General features: G+C 38.0%; 1 protein-coding gene across 1 annotated transcript in view; it reads right to left on the reverse strand.

The window, feature by feature from the left end:
* The window catches only part of efna2 (ephrin A2), a 92,393-nt gene extending 74,268 nt beyond the window's left edge, over positions 1–18,125 (reverse strand). The window contains exon 1 of the mRNA XM_023339145.1: positions 17,386–18,125. Coding sequence (XP_023194913.1) covers positions 17,386–17,552 — 167 coding nt within the window. The 5' untranslated portion in view covers positions 17,553–18,125. The remainder of the gene's footprint in view (positions 1–17,385) is intronic.
* Between the last annotated feature and the right edge of the window lie 281 nt (positions 18,126–18,406).

An 18,406-nucleotide genomic window follows, 5' to 3' on the forward strand; every position in this document is an offset into this window, starting at 1 on the left:
TGCAGTCCACTTCCTGCTTTTGGAGTGGTCTCCGGTCTGCTTGGCGTTGACGTAAACATTCGAACTGAACCAGAGTTCACTTCAACCAAACTGAGACCGGGCTGCTCTGAGAAGCTGCGGCTCTGGGGAGGAGCTGCACCTGGAAGGCGGGGCTAGATCCACCCAGGCGTTTTCCACAGCTGAATGGTTGCCATGGAGACTAAAGGATTTCTCAAACATGCATGAAAAAGAATCAAAGCAACACTCCAGGTTTGTTTTTGTTGAGGAAATAACATTATTATATGACATAGAGCTCAAAAACGTTGATTTTACAAAGTACTGCCCCTTTAATTTAACCTCTTGATTTTTTTTTATTACCTTCCTATCCAAACCTGAATGGGTCATTATTTAGAACCAGAACATCAGGATCTTGTTCAAGTCTGGCAAATAATACCATATATCCCCGCATATTAACAGAGGAAACAATTAATTGTTTTGAATCTATTACTTAAATAATTGCCAACAAATTTAGTAATCAATTAATTGCAAATTGAAGAACACAAAAAAGGTAAATTGCTGAAAGAACATAACATTTTGTTATCAATTTGTTAGTCAGTAAATTCAAAACATAATCAACCCATCAGCCCTGCATTAATGTCAAATCCAGCAGAAAGGGACGAGCTTTTCACAGAAATGATCAAACATTCACAGAAGGAATAACAATGTTATTGAATTTTAGGCAGTGTTATTTTTATTTTGTGATTTTAAAAGGATTTTAATTATCTGCATCTTTCAAAGTATTTCTAGTATTGTATTAAAAGGCTTAATGGAAATTTTGCAGAATGTGCCTATTTTTTAAAATCAAATTCATCGTCACAATACACAATTAATTGATAGATAAACTGTGTATCAATAGATTAATCAAAAATTAAATAATTGTTAGTTGCAGCACTATTAAAGTCAGTTTGTTTCCATTTGGATCAAGTTTCCATTTTGACTAATAAATGACACTTGGGTTAAATTCACACCATTTTAAAACCTGGATCATTCTTACCTAGAATTAAAGGGGTTTACTTTCTTTTTAGTGACTCTATAAACATCAATGTGTTCTGAACCAACATGGACGTCGCCGTGCGACAGGAAACGGTTCAAAGACTTCCTGACTACAGATCTATGTTGTCCTCCACGATGAGGACAGTGGAATGGTTTCATCTTCCCAAACTTCTACTTTTCTCACGGAAACCATGTTGACTCTCTCACAGTTTACTCACTGCAAACCAGCTGATGAAAACGTGTCTAGTTGGCGTTTTCTGTAGACTTAAAACTCTTCAGTGAATCCAAACTTTGCTGCTGTTACACATCGTTACATCACATCACTGCTGTTTCCATACAGCTGAGAAACAAAGAAAAGAAAGAAACACCTTTAAATGCACTTCAGTTAAATCTGATCACCTGGTTTGGAGCAAATTACGATTTTTTAGAAGTTTCTGTTTAAACAAGGAATAAAGAAATAAAAGGCAATTACTAATAACTTCAAGTTATGATGAAATGAAGAAAATCAGGATCCTACTGGGGTCAATATGACATTTCAGTAAACCTCTTCATAAAAATGGAGGAGTTTACGTGAAAACAAATTCTTACATATGATTTTGTCAATTAAATTAAAGCAGTTTTTATCTTTATACTGCTAAATTACATCAATCAATCCCTCAAGTTTTCAATTTACCATCAATTTATAGATGCAGACATGGTTCTGGTTCTGCTCTGCATCCAGAACCAAACATGGAGAAGCAGGATTCAGCTTCTATATTTCACAAATCTGGAAGAAACTTCCAAAAAACTGCAAAACAGTTGAAACACTGAGTTCCTTTAAATCTAGATTAAAAACAAAGCTGGTTAGTTTATTTTGAACCATGAAAACTGGAACATGGGTCAGTATATATGACATATATTTGCTTGACGATGGGTTTTGATCAAATGTGATGCCTATCGCTGTTTAATAACTGCTGTTTTGAACTGCCTGGTTGCTGAAATGTGTGGTAGAAATAAACTTCTAATTGGTAGCACGTCCTGACCCGGGGTCTTCTGGAGACTCCGCCTTCCTAACAAACACCAAAAATATGACTTTCAGGTTCACTGGTCTCTCTAGAAGACTGTCTGATGAGACAACGGATGATGGATGTTGTGTTTAGCTTCCAGCTTTAAATTTAACATTGGTGACGAAAAGAAAGTCATGTTCACAGTTGGGGTTAAAGGTCATGGTTCTGGTTAGGTTCAGGTTTAAGATAGTGACAGAAAAATATTTTGTTTGCGTGGTTAACGGCGCTTCACTTTGTCGTCACTTTGAAGGACGATGTGTTGGAAAAACGGACAAAGTGAAGGCAAAACTCGGCTCAACGCGTTTTAATAAATCTTCAAAATATTCCAATATTTCCTCTAATATCATCAACTTACTGATTTCAATTGAAACAGGAAGACTTCTAATATTACCTGCTATGAAATAAAAGAGGATAAAATCCCTTAAATGTCAAGATTTTCTGCGCTCTTGGCCTTAATGTGCCTCTGAAAGCAGGAGGTGTTAAAGGTTTATTTTATGCAGCAAATTAGCAGAAATCTCTTTATTTGTAATCTAAAATAGACTGAGACCACAGGAACAGGAGGACGGAAAGTAATTTAGCAGCTTGAAACCCAGACACCTGCCAGCCTGGGATTTAATTTAAATGACAGTGATCATACATTAGGACTAATAACTGCATCTAACCTCGGAAAAATTACCGTTTATTGTCATTTTTAAATTCACTTTAAGGTTTGCTGTTCAAAATCTGAAGCATTTTCAAAAGTCATATAATAAAAAGGTGAGAAAACAAGTTTACATGAAAACATGCTAGAAAAAAAACATGATTTTTTAAAATAATAAATCTGAGCTGAAATATGGAGGAACAAAGCTGACAAAATTGAAAATAAAAGCAGAGATACATGTATTGTTTTTCCTTGCATGTGTTTTCGTCAAGAAATGTATATATTTAGTTTTTCTTTTTTTTCATACATGCATTTTCGTCAAGAAATTTATGTTTTCTTTCGCATTTTCCTTATATATGCGTTTTTGTCCAGAAATATATATATATATATATATATATATATATATATATATATATATATATAATTTTTCCTTTTCCTTATACATTTGTCAAAATATGCATGTATAGTCAAAAATGCATATGTAAGGAAAAGAAAAAACTAAATATATTTCTGCTTTTATTGCTAATTATGTCAGTTTTGGTCTTCCATACTGCAACACTTCCCGGTGGAACTGAATGAGCTGGAAGACTAAGCGAGCACTCGGCCATTTTTCAGCTCCGTCACGAATAAAACGTCTTATTAGAGAGCAGCAGCAGCAGCGACATAATTAACAGCCCACATGTGTTTCATTCTGCCGAGTCTCTCTGGGACCGACTCGTCTCGGTTTCCTTTCTGGATCCAGATGACAGAGGCGATAAAGCCTGCCGAGAATTATGAGGTTGTAATGAAGAGCTAAACGTGCCTCAATAACCCAAACCGCTCATTTACGCTCAAACGGTGCCACTTTTTCAGGATTTATCACTTTTTTTTATTAACTCAGATTCAGATTCAGGATCACCGACATGCTACTCCAACCTTTAAGACAAAAAAATATAAAAATGTTGAGTTTGTCCAAAGAAATTACTTCCATACATGAATTATTGTGAGGAGATCTGGAGAAACTCGTATGAAATAAACAAAACACCAGAAGAAAGCGAATTGTATCTGCGTCTGATTCTTTAAAACTTCATGATTGAGTAGAGCCGGTTACTAAAAACTCCTTCCCAGGTTTAAACAGAAGCGGATTGAAACAAAGAAAAAAGTTCAAATTATTTACTTAAAATAATTAAAGATTTGGACGTATATTAAAAAACAACCGCACTTCAGTTAAAGAGATTCAGTAGTCCAAGAGTTAAAAATGTGTTTTCACTTTTAAAATAAAAAATTAATTATGAAAATCATTTGCTAAACAAATGATTTTTGTTTAGCAAATTATGAGGTTTGATTGTTTTCTTTTCTACAGACTGGATTTCATAAAATGTTTTAGAAAATATACAGAAAAGATTGTTTTTAATTTTTATGATGCTTTGTGCTTCTACCTACGGTCCACAATGACAGCAATTTAAACATTGTTCACCTTTTTCAGTACAAATGTTTTTTTTTTTTTATTTTGACTGAAAAAAATAACACAAACAATAATTAGACTTAAACTTCAACTGAGATTTGGCCGCATTTTAAGAGCAATTCCAAAAAAAAGTAAAGTTTCAGGGAAGTTTCATTCAGAGGAGGAAGGGGAAATCTGACCCCGGCTTAGCAAAATGGCGGCTGCAGTGATGCGTTACCACTTTCTTTTTCTGAACCAAACTGGCCGCCATTTTCTCCTTCAGCGGTGCAGAGCTGCAGGCAGACCAAACTGGGGACAAACTGGGAGAAAAACTCCAGAAACCAGTCCAGCCACATCACCTTGGAGTCGTTTTCAGATGGAGAGGCGGTTGAGGGGAGTTAGCATGCTGCTAACCAGTCAGACATGACCAAACATTAACAAACGATTAACAAATGATTACCAAACGATTAACGGCCAACAAACAGCAGAGAAATCAGTGGCATCAACTCAATCAACACTCAAGATTTAAAAACTTTAGATCAGGGGTGTCCAAACTTTTTGTCATCCGGGGGAAAAAAATCTGATTCAAAAGTTTCCCAAGAAAAACAAAAGAAATTGTCCAATTTTTTTTATTTTCTGTAAATCCAAAACCTAAAACAGATTTTGCACATTTTCTGTGTCAAAACAAAGACAATTTATTCCGTTATAATAACAGTATTTCTTTCAAAACGATTTTAGTCGAGTTTAATAAATTATAGAAAAGCTGATTTTGAAGCAGCAAAGTCGTCTTTTGAGTAAAAATCTCTGGATAAACGTCGTTCTACTTGTTATTAAAGTTTGGCTGTAAAATATGAATACTTTGTCCATTGCAAGAATTTTCAGCTGACGTAAAAATAAAACGTTTAGTACACTGATATATCTTTCTTAAACTGGAGTTAAGGGCCACAAACGGCCCCCGGGCCACGCTTTGGACACCTCTGCTTTAGATCATTATCCATCCATCCATCCATCTTCTTCCGCTTATCCGGGGTCGGGTCGCGGGGGTAGCAGCTTCAGAAGGGAGGCCCAGACTTCCCTCTCCCCAGCCACTTCTTCTAGCTCCTCCGGGGGAATCCCGAGGCGTTCCCAGGCCAGCCGAGAGACATAGTCCCTCCAGCGCGTCCTGGGTCTTCCCCGGGGCCTCCTCCCGGTGGGACGTGCCCGGAACACCTCACCAGGGAGGCGTCCAGGAGGCATCCTGACCAGATGCCCGAGCCACCTCAACTGGCTCCTCTCGATGTGAAGGAGCAGCGGCTCTACTCTGAGTCCCTCCCGGATGACTGAGCTTCTCACCCTATCTCTAAGGGAGAGCCCAGCCACCCTACGGAGAAAACCCATTTCGGCCGCTTGTATCCGCGATCTCGTTCTTTCGGTCATGACCCAAAGCTCATGACCATAGATGAGGGTGGGAACGTAGATCGACCGGTAAATCGAGAGCTTCGCTTTTTGGCTCAGCTCTCTCTTCACCACGACGGACCGGTACAGCGCCCGCTTGACAGCAGACGCTGCGCCAATCCGCCTGTCGATCTCCCGCTCCCTTCTTCCCCCATTCGTGAACAAGATCCCGAGATACTTAAACTCCTCCACTTGGGGCAGGACACCCCCCCTGACCCGGAGAAGGCACTCTACCCTTTTCCGGCTCAAGACCATGGCCTCGGATTTGGAGGCACTGATCCCCATCCCGGCCGCTTCACACTCGGCTGCGAACCGCTCCAGCGAGAGCTGCAGATCATTATTCATACATTATTACTGACTTTAAACTCAAATTAAATTGTTTTTATCCTCTGAAATTAATGTATTCATAAATTAAAATTGATAAAATTAAGAAGTCTCTTAGTGAAAGTGCTCAACCTTTTTATTTTTCCACATTTCAGACCATCAGTGTTGTATTTCACTGGGATTTGGGGACATAAATGGAGTGGAAGGAGAACGATGGATTATTCGCTCCACGTTTCCTTTGGGGTTTCGTCTCAACTAAATTTGAACATCTGGAGACTCGAGTTTTTATCCATATTTTCCTTAACAACTCAAACTCAGCCAGATCGAATAGGAAGAACAACTGAGCATCATTTATCTACTTTTGTCACTGATTCCAGATTCAGCCTTGGTCTGGACTTTGACTACGCCATTCTAATACAAGAAATGCCTAAACCAGAGAGATGCTATCCTGCAACTTTTAGACGCATACCTGCAACAAAACACCTGAATCCTCGCATCAACAATCATCGGAACCACATGTGTCAAACTCATGGCCCATGGGAGAAATGCGGCCCGCTGCAGCTTTCTAAGTGGCCCTCTAGTCTCCAGATGCCAAATCACATCAATCAGTCCCTCAATTAGTCGCAATTCTGCGATCGTGGAAATTCACACAAAATCAAAAGATCCTTGCATATTATTGTGCAAATGCATAACTGTGAGTTCATATCAAAATGATTACAAACATTGTGTTTCAGTGATGCCAACTCCCACCTGTAGATTAAACAGTTCCTCAGGTATGAATACTTCACACCCTTCATGACTCTTAAAGGAGCAGTGTTATGTTTTCCAGGCACATAAAGCCATTTTATAGCTACTTATGTTACCTTCAGTTGTTATGAAAATGCTATACGTATCAAATATAACTTCATAAAGAAATCTGAATTCATAATTTAAGACTTGGAAATGGGGTCTCTGTCTCTTTAAAACTCCTGCTCTTTCTGAAGCTCTGCCTTCAGGACGTCGTCCCAACATGGCTCCTCTATTAACCCGCTGACAACGTTTTACCAGCGTTGCTCTGAGCAGCAGCTCCTATAAAAAGCTCACCAGTTCCACCAGGTGTTTGCTAATTGCTGCTGGCTAGTCTGAAGGAGCTGAGTGGTGGAGCTGCATCTAGAAGGCGTGGCTAGGCCCAGCTGACTGGTTGCCATGGAGATTAAAGGATTTCTGAAACATGTAGGAAAGAATCCAGGATTGTTTTAGATGAGGAAAAAACATTATAAAAAAGTTGATTTTACACGACACTGTTCCTTTAAGGTCCCAAACGAGAGTTTCTCACCCAGTTTTACATTTTAACCCGGTTGGTTGAGGGAAAATTCAGACTGACCAATCAGAGAGAAGACGATGACCAAGACCTTTGATGCACTACAACAGCTAAGGTCTGAATGTAATGAAGAATTATTTTTCTTGCATTCTTACACGTTTTTACCTTAAATTCCTGCATAAATGTTCCAGTTTTATTTCATATGTAAGAAGATCAAACTGCCTTTATTACAGCATGTTAAACTCTGCGGTCCCTTCAGTGCAGAAACAGTGACTCGTTTGAGCGTGAACTCGTGTTTTCCAGCCTCACAAGTTGGTTTTTATTGAATCCATCAGGAACTTCTCGCCCAGATCCCTTCGGCGGCCTCAGGACATTTTCTGGAGGTCTCTCTCTGCTTTCAGGGAACCTTAATGAAGTTAACATTTTTGGGGGTTTTGGGTTGAGGGAGGCGGCGCAGCGGTAACAGAGGACCATTTTACTTCCTCATAATTCTATTTAGTGAGACAGAGTCGAGCCATAACCAAGAAATGTTTCATTTAACTTCAGACTTAACAGCCAGTCTGGTGGAGGAAACCAACACAAAGATCTTCAGTCTGCGAAATAACATCTGCAGAAGCGGAACACTGACTGATCTGAGCATTTAATTTCTTCTTTAACTTTAACAACGACAATGTCCTGTCTCGTAGGAGTGGAGGATAAAGTTTATACAAACGCTGATCATTCTTAAACACGAGGATCCGATTAGCGTGACGTTCATTAACGACCTGGAGTTTAGGAACGCTGCAGCAAACTTAACGGAAATACTTTGAAACCTCATTACATGTTTCAACCGGAGGCGGGACTAAAACAAATGATTTTACGCTAAAGCTGGAAAACCATCGAGGTCACGAAAGCTAGCAACTCTCTCTTAGCTCTGGGAGGGTGGCACTAATCACAAAGTTAATTGAAATGTTAAGAATAAGAATCAGGTCTTTTGTGTCCTTTAGATTTATTTTCTAACCTGAGAGGTTTTTCACAGAAATGGCGACACCTACAGGCAACACCGAAACATAGTGATGTCACAAACAGGTCACATACTGTAGGTTTAACATGTGATGCATAGAGAGCTAATGCCACTGAACTTTGTCCTATTTATGGTTTGTTTTTACTTTTAAATGTTCAGTTTTCATTCTTTTTCCCTATTTTTATTCCCCTCTTTCTTCCCTATTCCCAATTTTCCTTTTGTTTCGTTTTTATGTCACTTTTCTGAAGCCTGGTAGCTAGCGTAGCGCTAGCACAGTAGCCAGCATGGTAGCTACCGTAGTAGTTAATGTAATAGTTAACACACTAGCTAGTGTGGTTTATTTGAATTGTCCTGTAGTTGTTCTATACAGGACCTTGTTCCCAAATTGCTCAATCTTCATTTTGCAAACCGTCTTTCTGGGAATGAGGTAAAGACTAAATCAGTCCAAAGGTTTGCCAAATGTTGGCTGGTTGAATATTTTTCTCTTATTTTTATGGTTTCCAATTTGTTTTGGTGCTTTCTGTGCATCCGGAAACCATCTACACAGCGACTTCAAGATGCCCTGCATGACGTTATTCATTTATACTGATAAATTGATCACAATTTTTAAAAACTCAAATTAATTTTGTTTAAATCCCCACAACTGTCCGTGTTGTTGTCATTGATAGTTTACTATTTTCTCCACTGTTTGTTAAAAAAAACAATCAACAAATAAAGATACATCCAAAGATATAAATAACTTCTATTTTACTGTCATCCCTGCACTTTATATTTTATATTTAGATTTATATTAATATTTTATACTGTATTTTATTTTATTCTGGAGTAACCTCACAACATTGGAAGCTCAAAACATTGTCCTGAGCCGTATGCAACAAAATTTTGTTCTGTATTCACCCTGTGCATGCAAGATGACAATAAAGTCAGTCTAAGTCTAAGTCTAATATAACTAAATTCAGATTCACACTTCTTTATGTCTGGTGAATATTTTTCAATAGCAATGTTTGTGGGACAACAATTGCTGTGACACACTGTTCACAACAATACAAATTCTTAAAGAGGAAGTAATAAATAGTTATTATTGTCACTTTTATTGTTCTCAAAATAGTATTGTGATAAAACTAAGTTATACTTACAAAATGGAGGCTGGCAGTCGACAAACTTGTTTAATTTTTTCTAAATAAATTTTGGGACATTTTATATCGATTCTATATCACAGTAAACGAGAATCTGCATTTTTATGGAAGCTGATTTTTTGGCACACCGCTAAATGCTGCGTTGATGGGATTCCCTGAATCTGTGCCTCAGCTTCCTGAAGGTCCAGCCACGCATTGCCAGCTCCACATCATGGATTTGCTGCCAGAGCTGTCAGCGCACTACGCTACACTTCGCCCAGGACCCAGAAACGTTGCCACTGAAAATAATAAACCACCACAACCTGGCTGGGGGAGCTTTAAGCCTGCCTTCAGGAAACTCTCACACTCCATCACACGACCTTACCAATACGCTGCAAAAACCCTAGCTGCTTATTCCAACCATCCACTGTGGAAAAAAAAACAAAATAACATTCAAGCTTTATATGGCTAGATTTCAAAACTAAAGTAAAAGGTAATTTGGCGTTATTTCTCAAAAAACTCCCAACTTCCTGATTTATGAGCCAACAGGGTTAACAACTCTCCATTCTGTCCAGTGACTAACTGTGGTCCAAACCGTCCAGTATGGGGAAGTTCATTTGTTATTTAAGTTTGGTGAAAAAATGTATTTCATGCAGATCTTTTAAAATACTAATGTTATGACTAAACAGTAGTTCTTATGCAAGGCAATCCAATCTGTCACATTTCTGTTTCTGCACATATTTTAATAACACATTAGGTGTTAGATTTTTGTTTAAAAAATTGCTTGATAGATTTTTTAATTTTTACAATAAATTGTCAAATATTTCAGTTTTTTATTTTTAGGAATTTTGTCTCGTTTTGGTTTTTTGTAAACTGAAGCAAAGAATTAAATGATTTTATTTAGAAATTCTTTTAAATAGAGAAAATCTGCTACCTTAGCTTTCCATATATTCCACTTAATTATTTTCTGGCCTTTTGTGGACAAAATGGTTCTTAATCACTGAATTTTTATGACTGAAAACAGTTTTTGATACTAAAACTCATCAAGTGCCACTTTGATTTCTTAATAATTAATACGTTTCTGACTTTCTTTCTGCTCCCAGAAAGACGCTGACATTAGTGAAATGACTCACTGACAGAATAAATGAGATCAGACTGGATTAAAACAGAAAACACAGTAAACACAAACCACAGACAGACACTCAGCTACTTACAGGAACATTTAAATAAAAATCAGATGGGAAAGCAGCCGGCCCTCCTGCAGAGCGCAGCACTAAAACCTGAGCCGAGTGGAATCAGGGGAGCAGGGAAAAGACTTCTTATTGTGTCGTCTAACGTTTTAAAAAAGAAGGATTTTGTTTTGACAGACGTCACTGAAAAAGGAAAGGGTGTCGGAGAACAGCATGGAATCCAACGTTTGCTGGATCCCGACATTTGGAAGCAGATTCAAACATTTAAATGGATACAAGGAACGCTTTACAAGAAATATTTGCTTAGAACAAAGTTTTAAACCCAGTTTCTTTCTTCATCTGGTTCCGACTCAAAACCACGCATCACAATTATCACCATTTTCCTGCGATTTCTGTGTTCAGACCCAATTATTTTAATGGGTATAAAACATCAATAAAGTTGAACAGTTTCTTGTGAACAGAAACAGAAAAACATTAAAAATCAGACTACAATTGATGGCTTCTGTTTTAATACTTAGTCAAGATTACACAAGAAAAATGCAAAATGCAAACTTAAACAAAATACGCTAGAAAAAAATAATCCCAATGTTGCCAACAATCCAAGTTTATTGGTCACAAATGGCAGTCCACCAATCAAGCAATCGTTGGACTATCCCAACTTCTAGTTTTCTTAGATCGTATGTCTCCTGAACGTTTTCTAAATGGGCAACTAATAACGTCCCAAACCGAAAAAAAATAGGAAATGTAGGTCTGCTTAAAAACTTAATAAATACAATCAAATTGTCTGCAAGTTTCTGCTTTCAGGTTTCTTCTTGGATACAAATAACATTAAAAAAATTACTATGTTTTTTTTTATCCACCGTTAAATGTGTCCATCATTTCAAGGGAGAATCTATAACTTGTCTAGTTTTTTAGATCTGTAATTCTGACAGTATTTGAGGGCAGAGTCTGGAGTGACATATTCAAAGAGTCACTCAGACATACAAAAAAAACACATTAATAAGTTATATCTATATCCTATGTTAATATTTCTGTTATGGTTCATAACCAATATTTACCAATATTATATATATTTCACTACCGTTTCGACAGCTTTGGGAAAAGAAACACCAGAAACAGATAAAAATAAACAACATATTTGGCCAATACTGATATGTTAAAAATGTACTAATATCGGCCGATACCGATGTTGGTGCTGATATATCGTTCATCTATAATCAAGCTCATTTAATCATGGGATTAATTGAATAATTGTGTATTGCGGCAGGCTTAACAACAGCCAAAGTAAAATAAATAATCAAGAAACTGAAACAGATAAAACTATAGCTTGACTACTTTGGTCAAACATGTAAAAAATAAACTGCAACAAATGTTTTAAATTGTTTAAAAAGTACAATTAGTAATTCTAAATATAATGTAAAATAAATAATAAAGCAGACGTCACTCAGACCACAAACCACAGAATTAGACTGAATAGACAGGCTCTTATGGATTAGCCACATCGTCACCAATACCCAATCTAGAATCTTTTTTCAATATCGGGACCAATACAGTTTTTAATATCGGATCAGTGCATCTCTATGCAAGAGCTATCCCAAGCCTAACATGGAGGCCGCCGCTTTATGCTCACTTTATTTAATCATTTCTTTACATTTTGTAACTGGAAATCCCTGATTTTCATACAAAATTGTAAAACAAAAATCCACATTTTTTTGTAGCTTTGATTTGGTATTAGCTCTTGGAGAAGGTGATGGGAAAGTAGACCAATCTGTTTTGGTGCATCATGAATAAAAAGATAAAATTTTCATTTAGTTTTACATGTTAAAATCAGCGAAAGATGTTGAAGTAGATTATCTGCAGAGTGAAAATACAGGAAACTGGATGTTCGATAGCTTGAACGAGAAAGAACGGCATTATCTAACTTCATAGTGATAACTCTGCATCAATATTCTGAAGTATATCATTATATTATTGTCTTTACTCATAAACGCTTGAACCAGATTCCATCATTTTTTGACCATTTCCCTTCATTTTACACCCATACTGTGCACCTCTTTATTGTTGAGGCAAGTTGTGGCGGTGAAGCCCGTCAACCAAAAGGCTGGGGGCCATTTTGATGCCTGGATGAACATCGAATCCCTAAAAGAAAAAAGGGGGTAAGAGACCGAACCTGCGAGGATGGAAAAATGGAGGCATATGGATGAGTAGAGAAAACAGAAGTGAAGCGGACGGTTTGCACATTTAGTGAAAAACGAACAAAAAGAGTAAAGGATGTAAGTTTTTTAAACATTTGTACGTCACAATTTTTTAGTCATTCTACGTTCGAGCTCATCAAACTACCGGACGTCTGTCTTTATTTCCTAATAAGCCTCTAATTATTCCTCATACAATCAGACTGCTGAGATGTGAAAGTGTCCGGAGGCAGCTCAGAACGAGATAAATAAATTTACACTTCAGATGAAACCAACAACAAGGTCAGAAAGATTCAATTAGCACAAACTGAACAGGCATCAGAGGGAGGGGACCCTGGCGGTCCGATCCTCGGTTGCAGAAACTGGCTCTTGGGACGTGGAATGTCACCTCTCTGGTGGGGAAGGAGCCGGAGCTAGTGCGTGAGGTCGAGAGGTTCCGGATTACAGAGCATCAGATTACAGAGCGAGTCCAGGCAGCGGCCATTACAAACCGTAAAAAATGATCAATGTCGTTGAGATGCACGTTTTGACGTTTCCCAAAACGACTTCATGACAGAATTATGGGAAATTTGAGTTATTTTTGAATATATTTCACACCTAAAAGCCAAAATGTTGGGAGCAGAAGTTATGACGTCTGTGTTTTTATGAATGGAAACAGATTTCTATGAATGAAGAGAGAAAAGTGGTAACTTAGACCTAAATGTGCCAATCCCAAAAAAATTACTGCTGCAACGGCAAAAAGAAAGAAGATCTACGAGCTACTTCGAGGTCAGGAAAAAATTTATTAAATCAGCCAAACACAATGAGACGAAAAGATCAGAAGAATTAAAAAATGAGTGGAGTGGACAACAAAGTCAAAGTATGTTTAAGTAAACACACTTTACATCAAATTTATCATAATATATATTAATAGAATAGAATAGAATTCAACTTTATTGTCATTGTACTGTCACAAGTACAAGCAATGAGATGTAGTTTGCATCTATCCAGAAGTGCTCTACGAGACATAAATATTTATTTACAGATGTACAAGACTATGTATGTATGGACTATAAGGGGTTATAGAAAGAGATATAGATTCATAAGAATTACAGATGAATGCATCAATAAAACAAGCAACCTCTATAGCCATTGTTGTAATTAGAGCTGCAGAAATCAATATTTTGATTCGTTTTTAAGCTAATTTTCAATTACAGTTTTTGGTAAGAAAAAAATCTATTTTATTTATGCAAACTAGAATTAACGTTCAAAGTTACACTTTGCTGAAGATGCACACCATCCACTCCACTAATTCGGCTTATTTTGACAGTTTGAGTGAAGAAAGCGAAGCTCTACCAGCTGATCCCGTCCTGATTCGTGGATTTTTATTGGTGAATTTTTAGCCTGCGGTTGAGCTGGCTTCGTAAAGTTGCTTGCTAACACAAACTGGACTCATAAAAAATACGCACGTTTCCAAACATTTCTGTTAAAACAACAAATTTGAGGTCAAGTATGAGTCAAAAGATTTCTTTCTTTTTTGCATGTGAAGCACTATGACCTTTGACCCAGTTTAACTTAAAAAGGCACTAACTACACAGTATTTGCTCTTAACGTAAAGGCTATTATTTTTATATTTCTGCCTTTTTCTGAATCTGCATGTTTATATTTGTTACACCTGAAATTATTAGTAAATTTTATTTTTATTCAGTGGTTAACTTCATGACCGTTGGGCTCCTTCAATCAAATCCAGAAATCTGTTAAAGACAAAGACATGGGTCACCAGAATTTGTAGGATTCGTGGTAAATTGTGTTTTATTTCATTGAGACAAAATTCGAACCTATTTCGGGATTAATTCGCCCTTCAACCATATTATAATTCATAAAATAATTTTGTTGTTTGATTTTTCTCTGCTCATGTTATTTCAGGGTTAAACGATAAAATTTTTTTTTTTAATTAGAGGTTTTTCAAAAACATTCAAAATATAATGCATCATAATCTGGGAGATTTTATCCTAAAATTACAAAATGGATTAAAGAAACACGAATGAGGATCAAACTAGACTGGATTTGATATTTCAGTAAATTTAACCTAAAACATTTTAAAATTTTGCTTGGATTCGTTCAGTTGACTGACGTTAAAATCCATTTTCTGTGCAAACCGAATATTTTTAAAATATTGGAGGAGAGTTAGTCAGTTTTGACGTTTAAGTTTTTGATACACACCAAATTATCCAATGAAAATATTTAGAAACTAATGGAAATAAGTTGGTGTGGTGTAGCCGTAGAAACCACAGTCACAGCCGTTTTGGGTCCAATTCCCAACGTTGAGACGTTTGCAGCACGTCTTCCTCCATTTTGCTGTCAATTAAAGCCACTAGTGCCAAATTAATATTCTTTATTTAAAATAGTATTCATCATTTAGAAAGCTGAAAAATAACACACTTTGTACATAAAATGTCAGAAAATACATTCATTTGTAAAGTGACACTAATAAACTATCCAAAAGCAAACTGTAAAAATATGAAAGACAGTTTAATAATTTTGTTAGATAAAAAAGTAAAACGTCCAATTTCAGTAATTTTCTTATTTAAAAATCTGTCAAATTTTCTTTTTATTTAATGTTTTTTATTTTATTTTCCATTAAATTAGAGTTTGAACTATTTTTATGTGTGAAAAAAGGTACAAAAGTGAATATTTAAGGACGTCTGAGGTGTAGAAACGACACCTAACCCGTTTCTGTTCGCTCGGCCCAAACGACCCGCCAACACCGACGTTCCTGCAAACCCAAACGGATTTCTCAATCGCCCCTGAGCAGAACCGGTTACTGAACGGTGGTTTAAACCCTCTAATCGAGACCTAATCGGGCTGAACCACAGAACTGTCACGGCGGGACGACAAGCAGCAGGTTCCCCTCCTGAAATTTTCCGTGTGGCGTTTAATAGAAAACGGATTTCCTGCTGCAGATTAGCGGCGGAAAGGAGGAATCCTTTCTGGGTGTTTCATGAACTTCCATTAGCGATAAATTAACCGATGCTTCCAGGGACGCAGATATATTAATTCTCCAGTGAGAAAAATCGTTTTTTCTGCCTTGTTATTACAGGAACGCAGCAGGGACACAAACGATCAGGCAGCTGGAAACCCAGAACCTCACATCTGGACGACCACACACACTCCAACACACACTCCGACTCTTTACGAGAACGGCCTGTAACGACTTTTCCTGCAGCAGAAACTCTCCAGATCAAACTTTACGCTCCTGCTTTCTGTTGAGCTCATTATTGTGCTTTTATTTTGAAAAAAAAACACGCTTTTTAAAAATTAAAAAAAAAAAATCTCAAAAAAAAAAATTCTTCCTTAGTAACACCTTCACATTATAATCCTGCAGTAATCCGCAAAAACACCGCTGCCTCCTATTGGCCAGCTGAGGAGCCAATCAGAATGGACGACATTCTGCTGCTAGGAGCACAAAAAAAACAGAAAAAAATGTAAATGTACAAGTGAAGGTCAGAGGTCGCACAAAAATCGGATGTGTTCCAGACAATTTAACGAGTTTTTTGGCAAACAAGGAGAACTATTTTGTTGTGTTGAAGCAGATCGAAACATCTGGAATCTGAACTGACAAACGTAGCCAAAACGTCCGAGCAAATCAACGTCGACTTGCCGAAAAATTAACTGCGATTTCCCACGAACCATGAAGTCGTCCTCAGATTTTCTGCTGAACCAGCAACTCAGAACCAAACAAAAACAGCTAACCTTCACTGAAAATGGGAAACATTTGATATTTTGGTAAGAAAAATGGAAATTAACTGACCCAAAAAATCTCTGGCTACAGCTTCTTTTAAAGAACCATTATTAATTATAAGAATACACAAGTTTGATTTCTTTCATTCCTGTTCATTATTTCGGGTCTCATTTTCCCATAAATCAAATATTTTAGATCTTTGGACCAAACAAGATGTCACCTTGAGCGGGTCATAGCGGCGAGAAGCCATTTTTCTCTTATTATGCACTAAAAAAATAAAAACTGTTAAAATGTATGCAACATCAGTTAATATCAAATGATTAGAGATTTCCCTGCTATTTTTGGTGGAAAATAACCAAAATAGTAAGAAAATATCATGGAACCAACAGATCAGAACCAAAATTTATCACGTTATTAACTGAAAACAGCAACAAAGGTTAAATTTCTAGATTGAAAAAGACAAACTAAATGAATTTTTCACATATTTTTAAAGAATGAAATGCTTCATTCATTTTCTATGCAATACATTTACATTTTTCAGTGGGAATTTCTAACGTTTGGGTGAAAGTTTTTCTCCAAGTTGCATCAACATCAATTATCAACATTTTATCCAAGATGGATATGAAAGACAAATTTCACCTGTTGGATCAGAACCGTTCAGGTTTCTGGTGCCAACCAGAACCAGAGGCTTTAAAATTGGAGCTGAAGCTGCAGTTTCTAACATCTGGGAGGCATTTTGAGTTTTTATCTGCACTGCAAAAACCCTGCAGCACACCGTTTCATTTCTCCAGAACTTAACAATTTATATTTGGGTTGATTTAAGGAAACCATTCCAATTTAAAGTCGATTCCCAAGACAGTTTTCTGATCAAATTTGACCTCAGATCAGCTCATGATCCCAATCTGTTCCTCCAGGGAGCACAGAGTTCGGATTCAAGGGCCTGTCCGGGTCTTTCTGGGTCTTACCTGGGGTTGGTGCTGTTCCAGTAGACCGCGTACCGGTCCGAGATGAGCCGGTCGTCGGTAACGGCGCAGCAGAGTCGCAGCAGCAGCAGCCCGAGCAGCAGCAGCGGCGGCGGTGGCAGCAGCGGCGGCCGCCCGGAGCGCGCCATGAGCGGCGGCGCGGCGAGCATCCGCGTCTCTTCGGTTCAGCTGTTCGCGAACCAGAACCGAAGCTCATGAAAAAAAAAAAAAAATCACCGTTCTTCAGTCACTTTATATCCACAGAGAGGACCGGGGAGTCTTATTTACAGCAGGCTGGCTTCATTCCGCCGCTCACACGATCATCCATCCCATTCAGCGTCAGGACGCGCGGCTTCACGCTCCACACTCTAAAGTCAGGAAAATACTCCGAGCATGCATCCAGGGGGGGAAACCTGCTCCAAACTTTCATTTTCACTCAGTCAGAACCGGGTCAGAACCGTGCGTCCTCGCTTTTCAGCTGGAATCTGAACTCTGCGGCGCGTTTACGCGCGGAGCGGAGCGGCGCCGGACACGGAGCTCATTCAGGATTTATGTCCGCTCTTATGTAACCTTCGGGTCCAACCGAGCGGATCCCCGGAGCTCCGCCGCTCCGCAAACTTCTGCTCACAAACTTTCAGAACCGGACCGGACCGCGCCTAGTGGACCGGGTCGGGTCGGACCCGTGCACACGGGAACAAAGAGAAAAGTTTAGTCGCAGCTGCAGGAGGAGCGTTTGGCTTGATTACCGGCTCAGCTCCAAACTGCAGCTCCCGGTGCGTCCCGGTGGGCGGGGCTTCCGATTCAGCCATGCCTGAAGCCCCGCCCACCTCCAGAGGAGGAACCCCTCCAGTAAAAAAAGTGTGAAAACCTAAAACAAAGTATTAGGACAATTATAGATAGAAAAAATAGAAAGGGAGCAAATTTTTTGTCAAAAAAAAACATATTTTGAGATTAATCTTAGAAATGTTTTAGAAAAACATGGAAATTTCTGAGTTTCAAAAGGTGAAAACTTTCAACTTGTGAA

The sequence above is a fragment of the Xiphophorus maculatus genome, chromosome 9 (assembly GCF_002775205.1).
Source record: "Xiphophorus maculatus strain JP 163 A chromosome 9, X_maculatus-5.0-male, whole genome shotgun sequence".
Taxonomy (NCBI): Eukaryota; Metazoa; Chordata; class Actinopteri; order Cyprinodontiformes; family Poeciliidae; genus Xiphophorus; species Xiphophorus maculatus.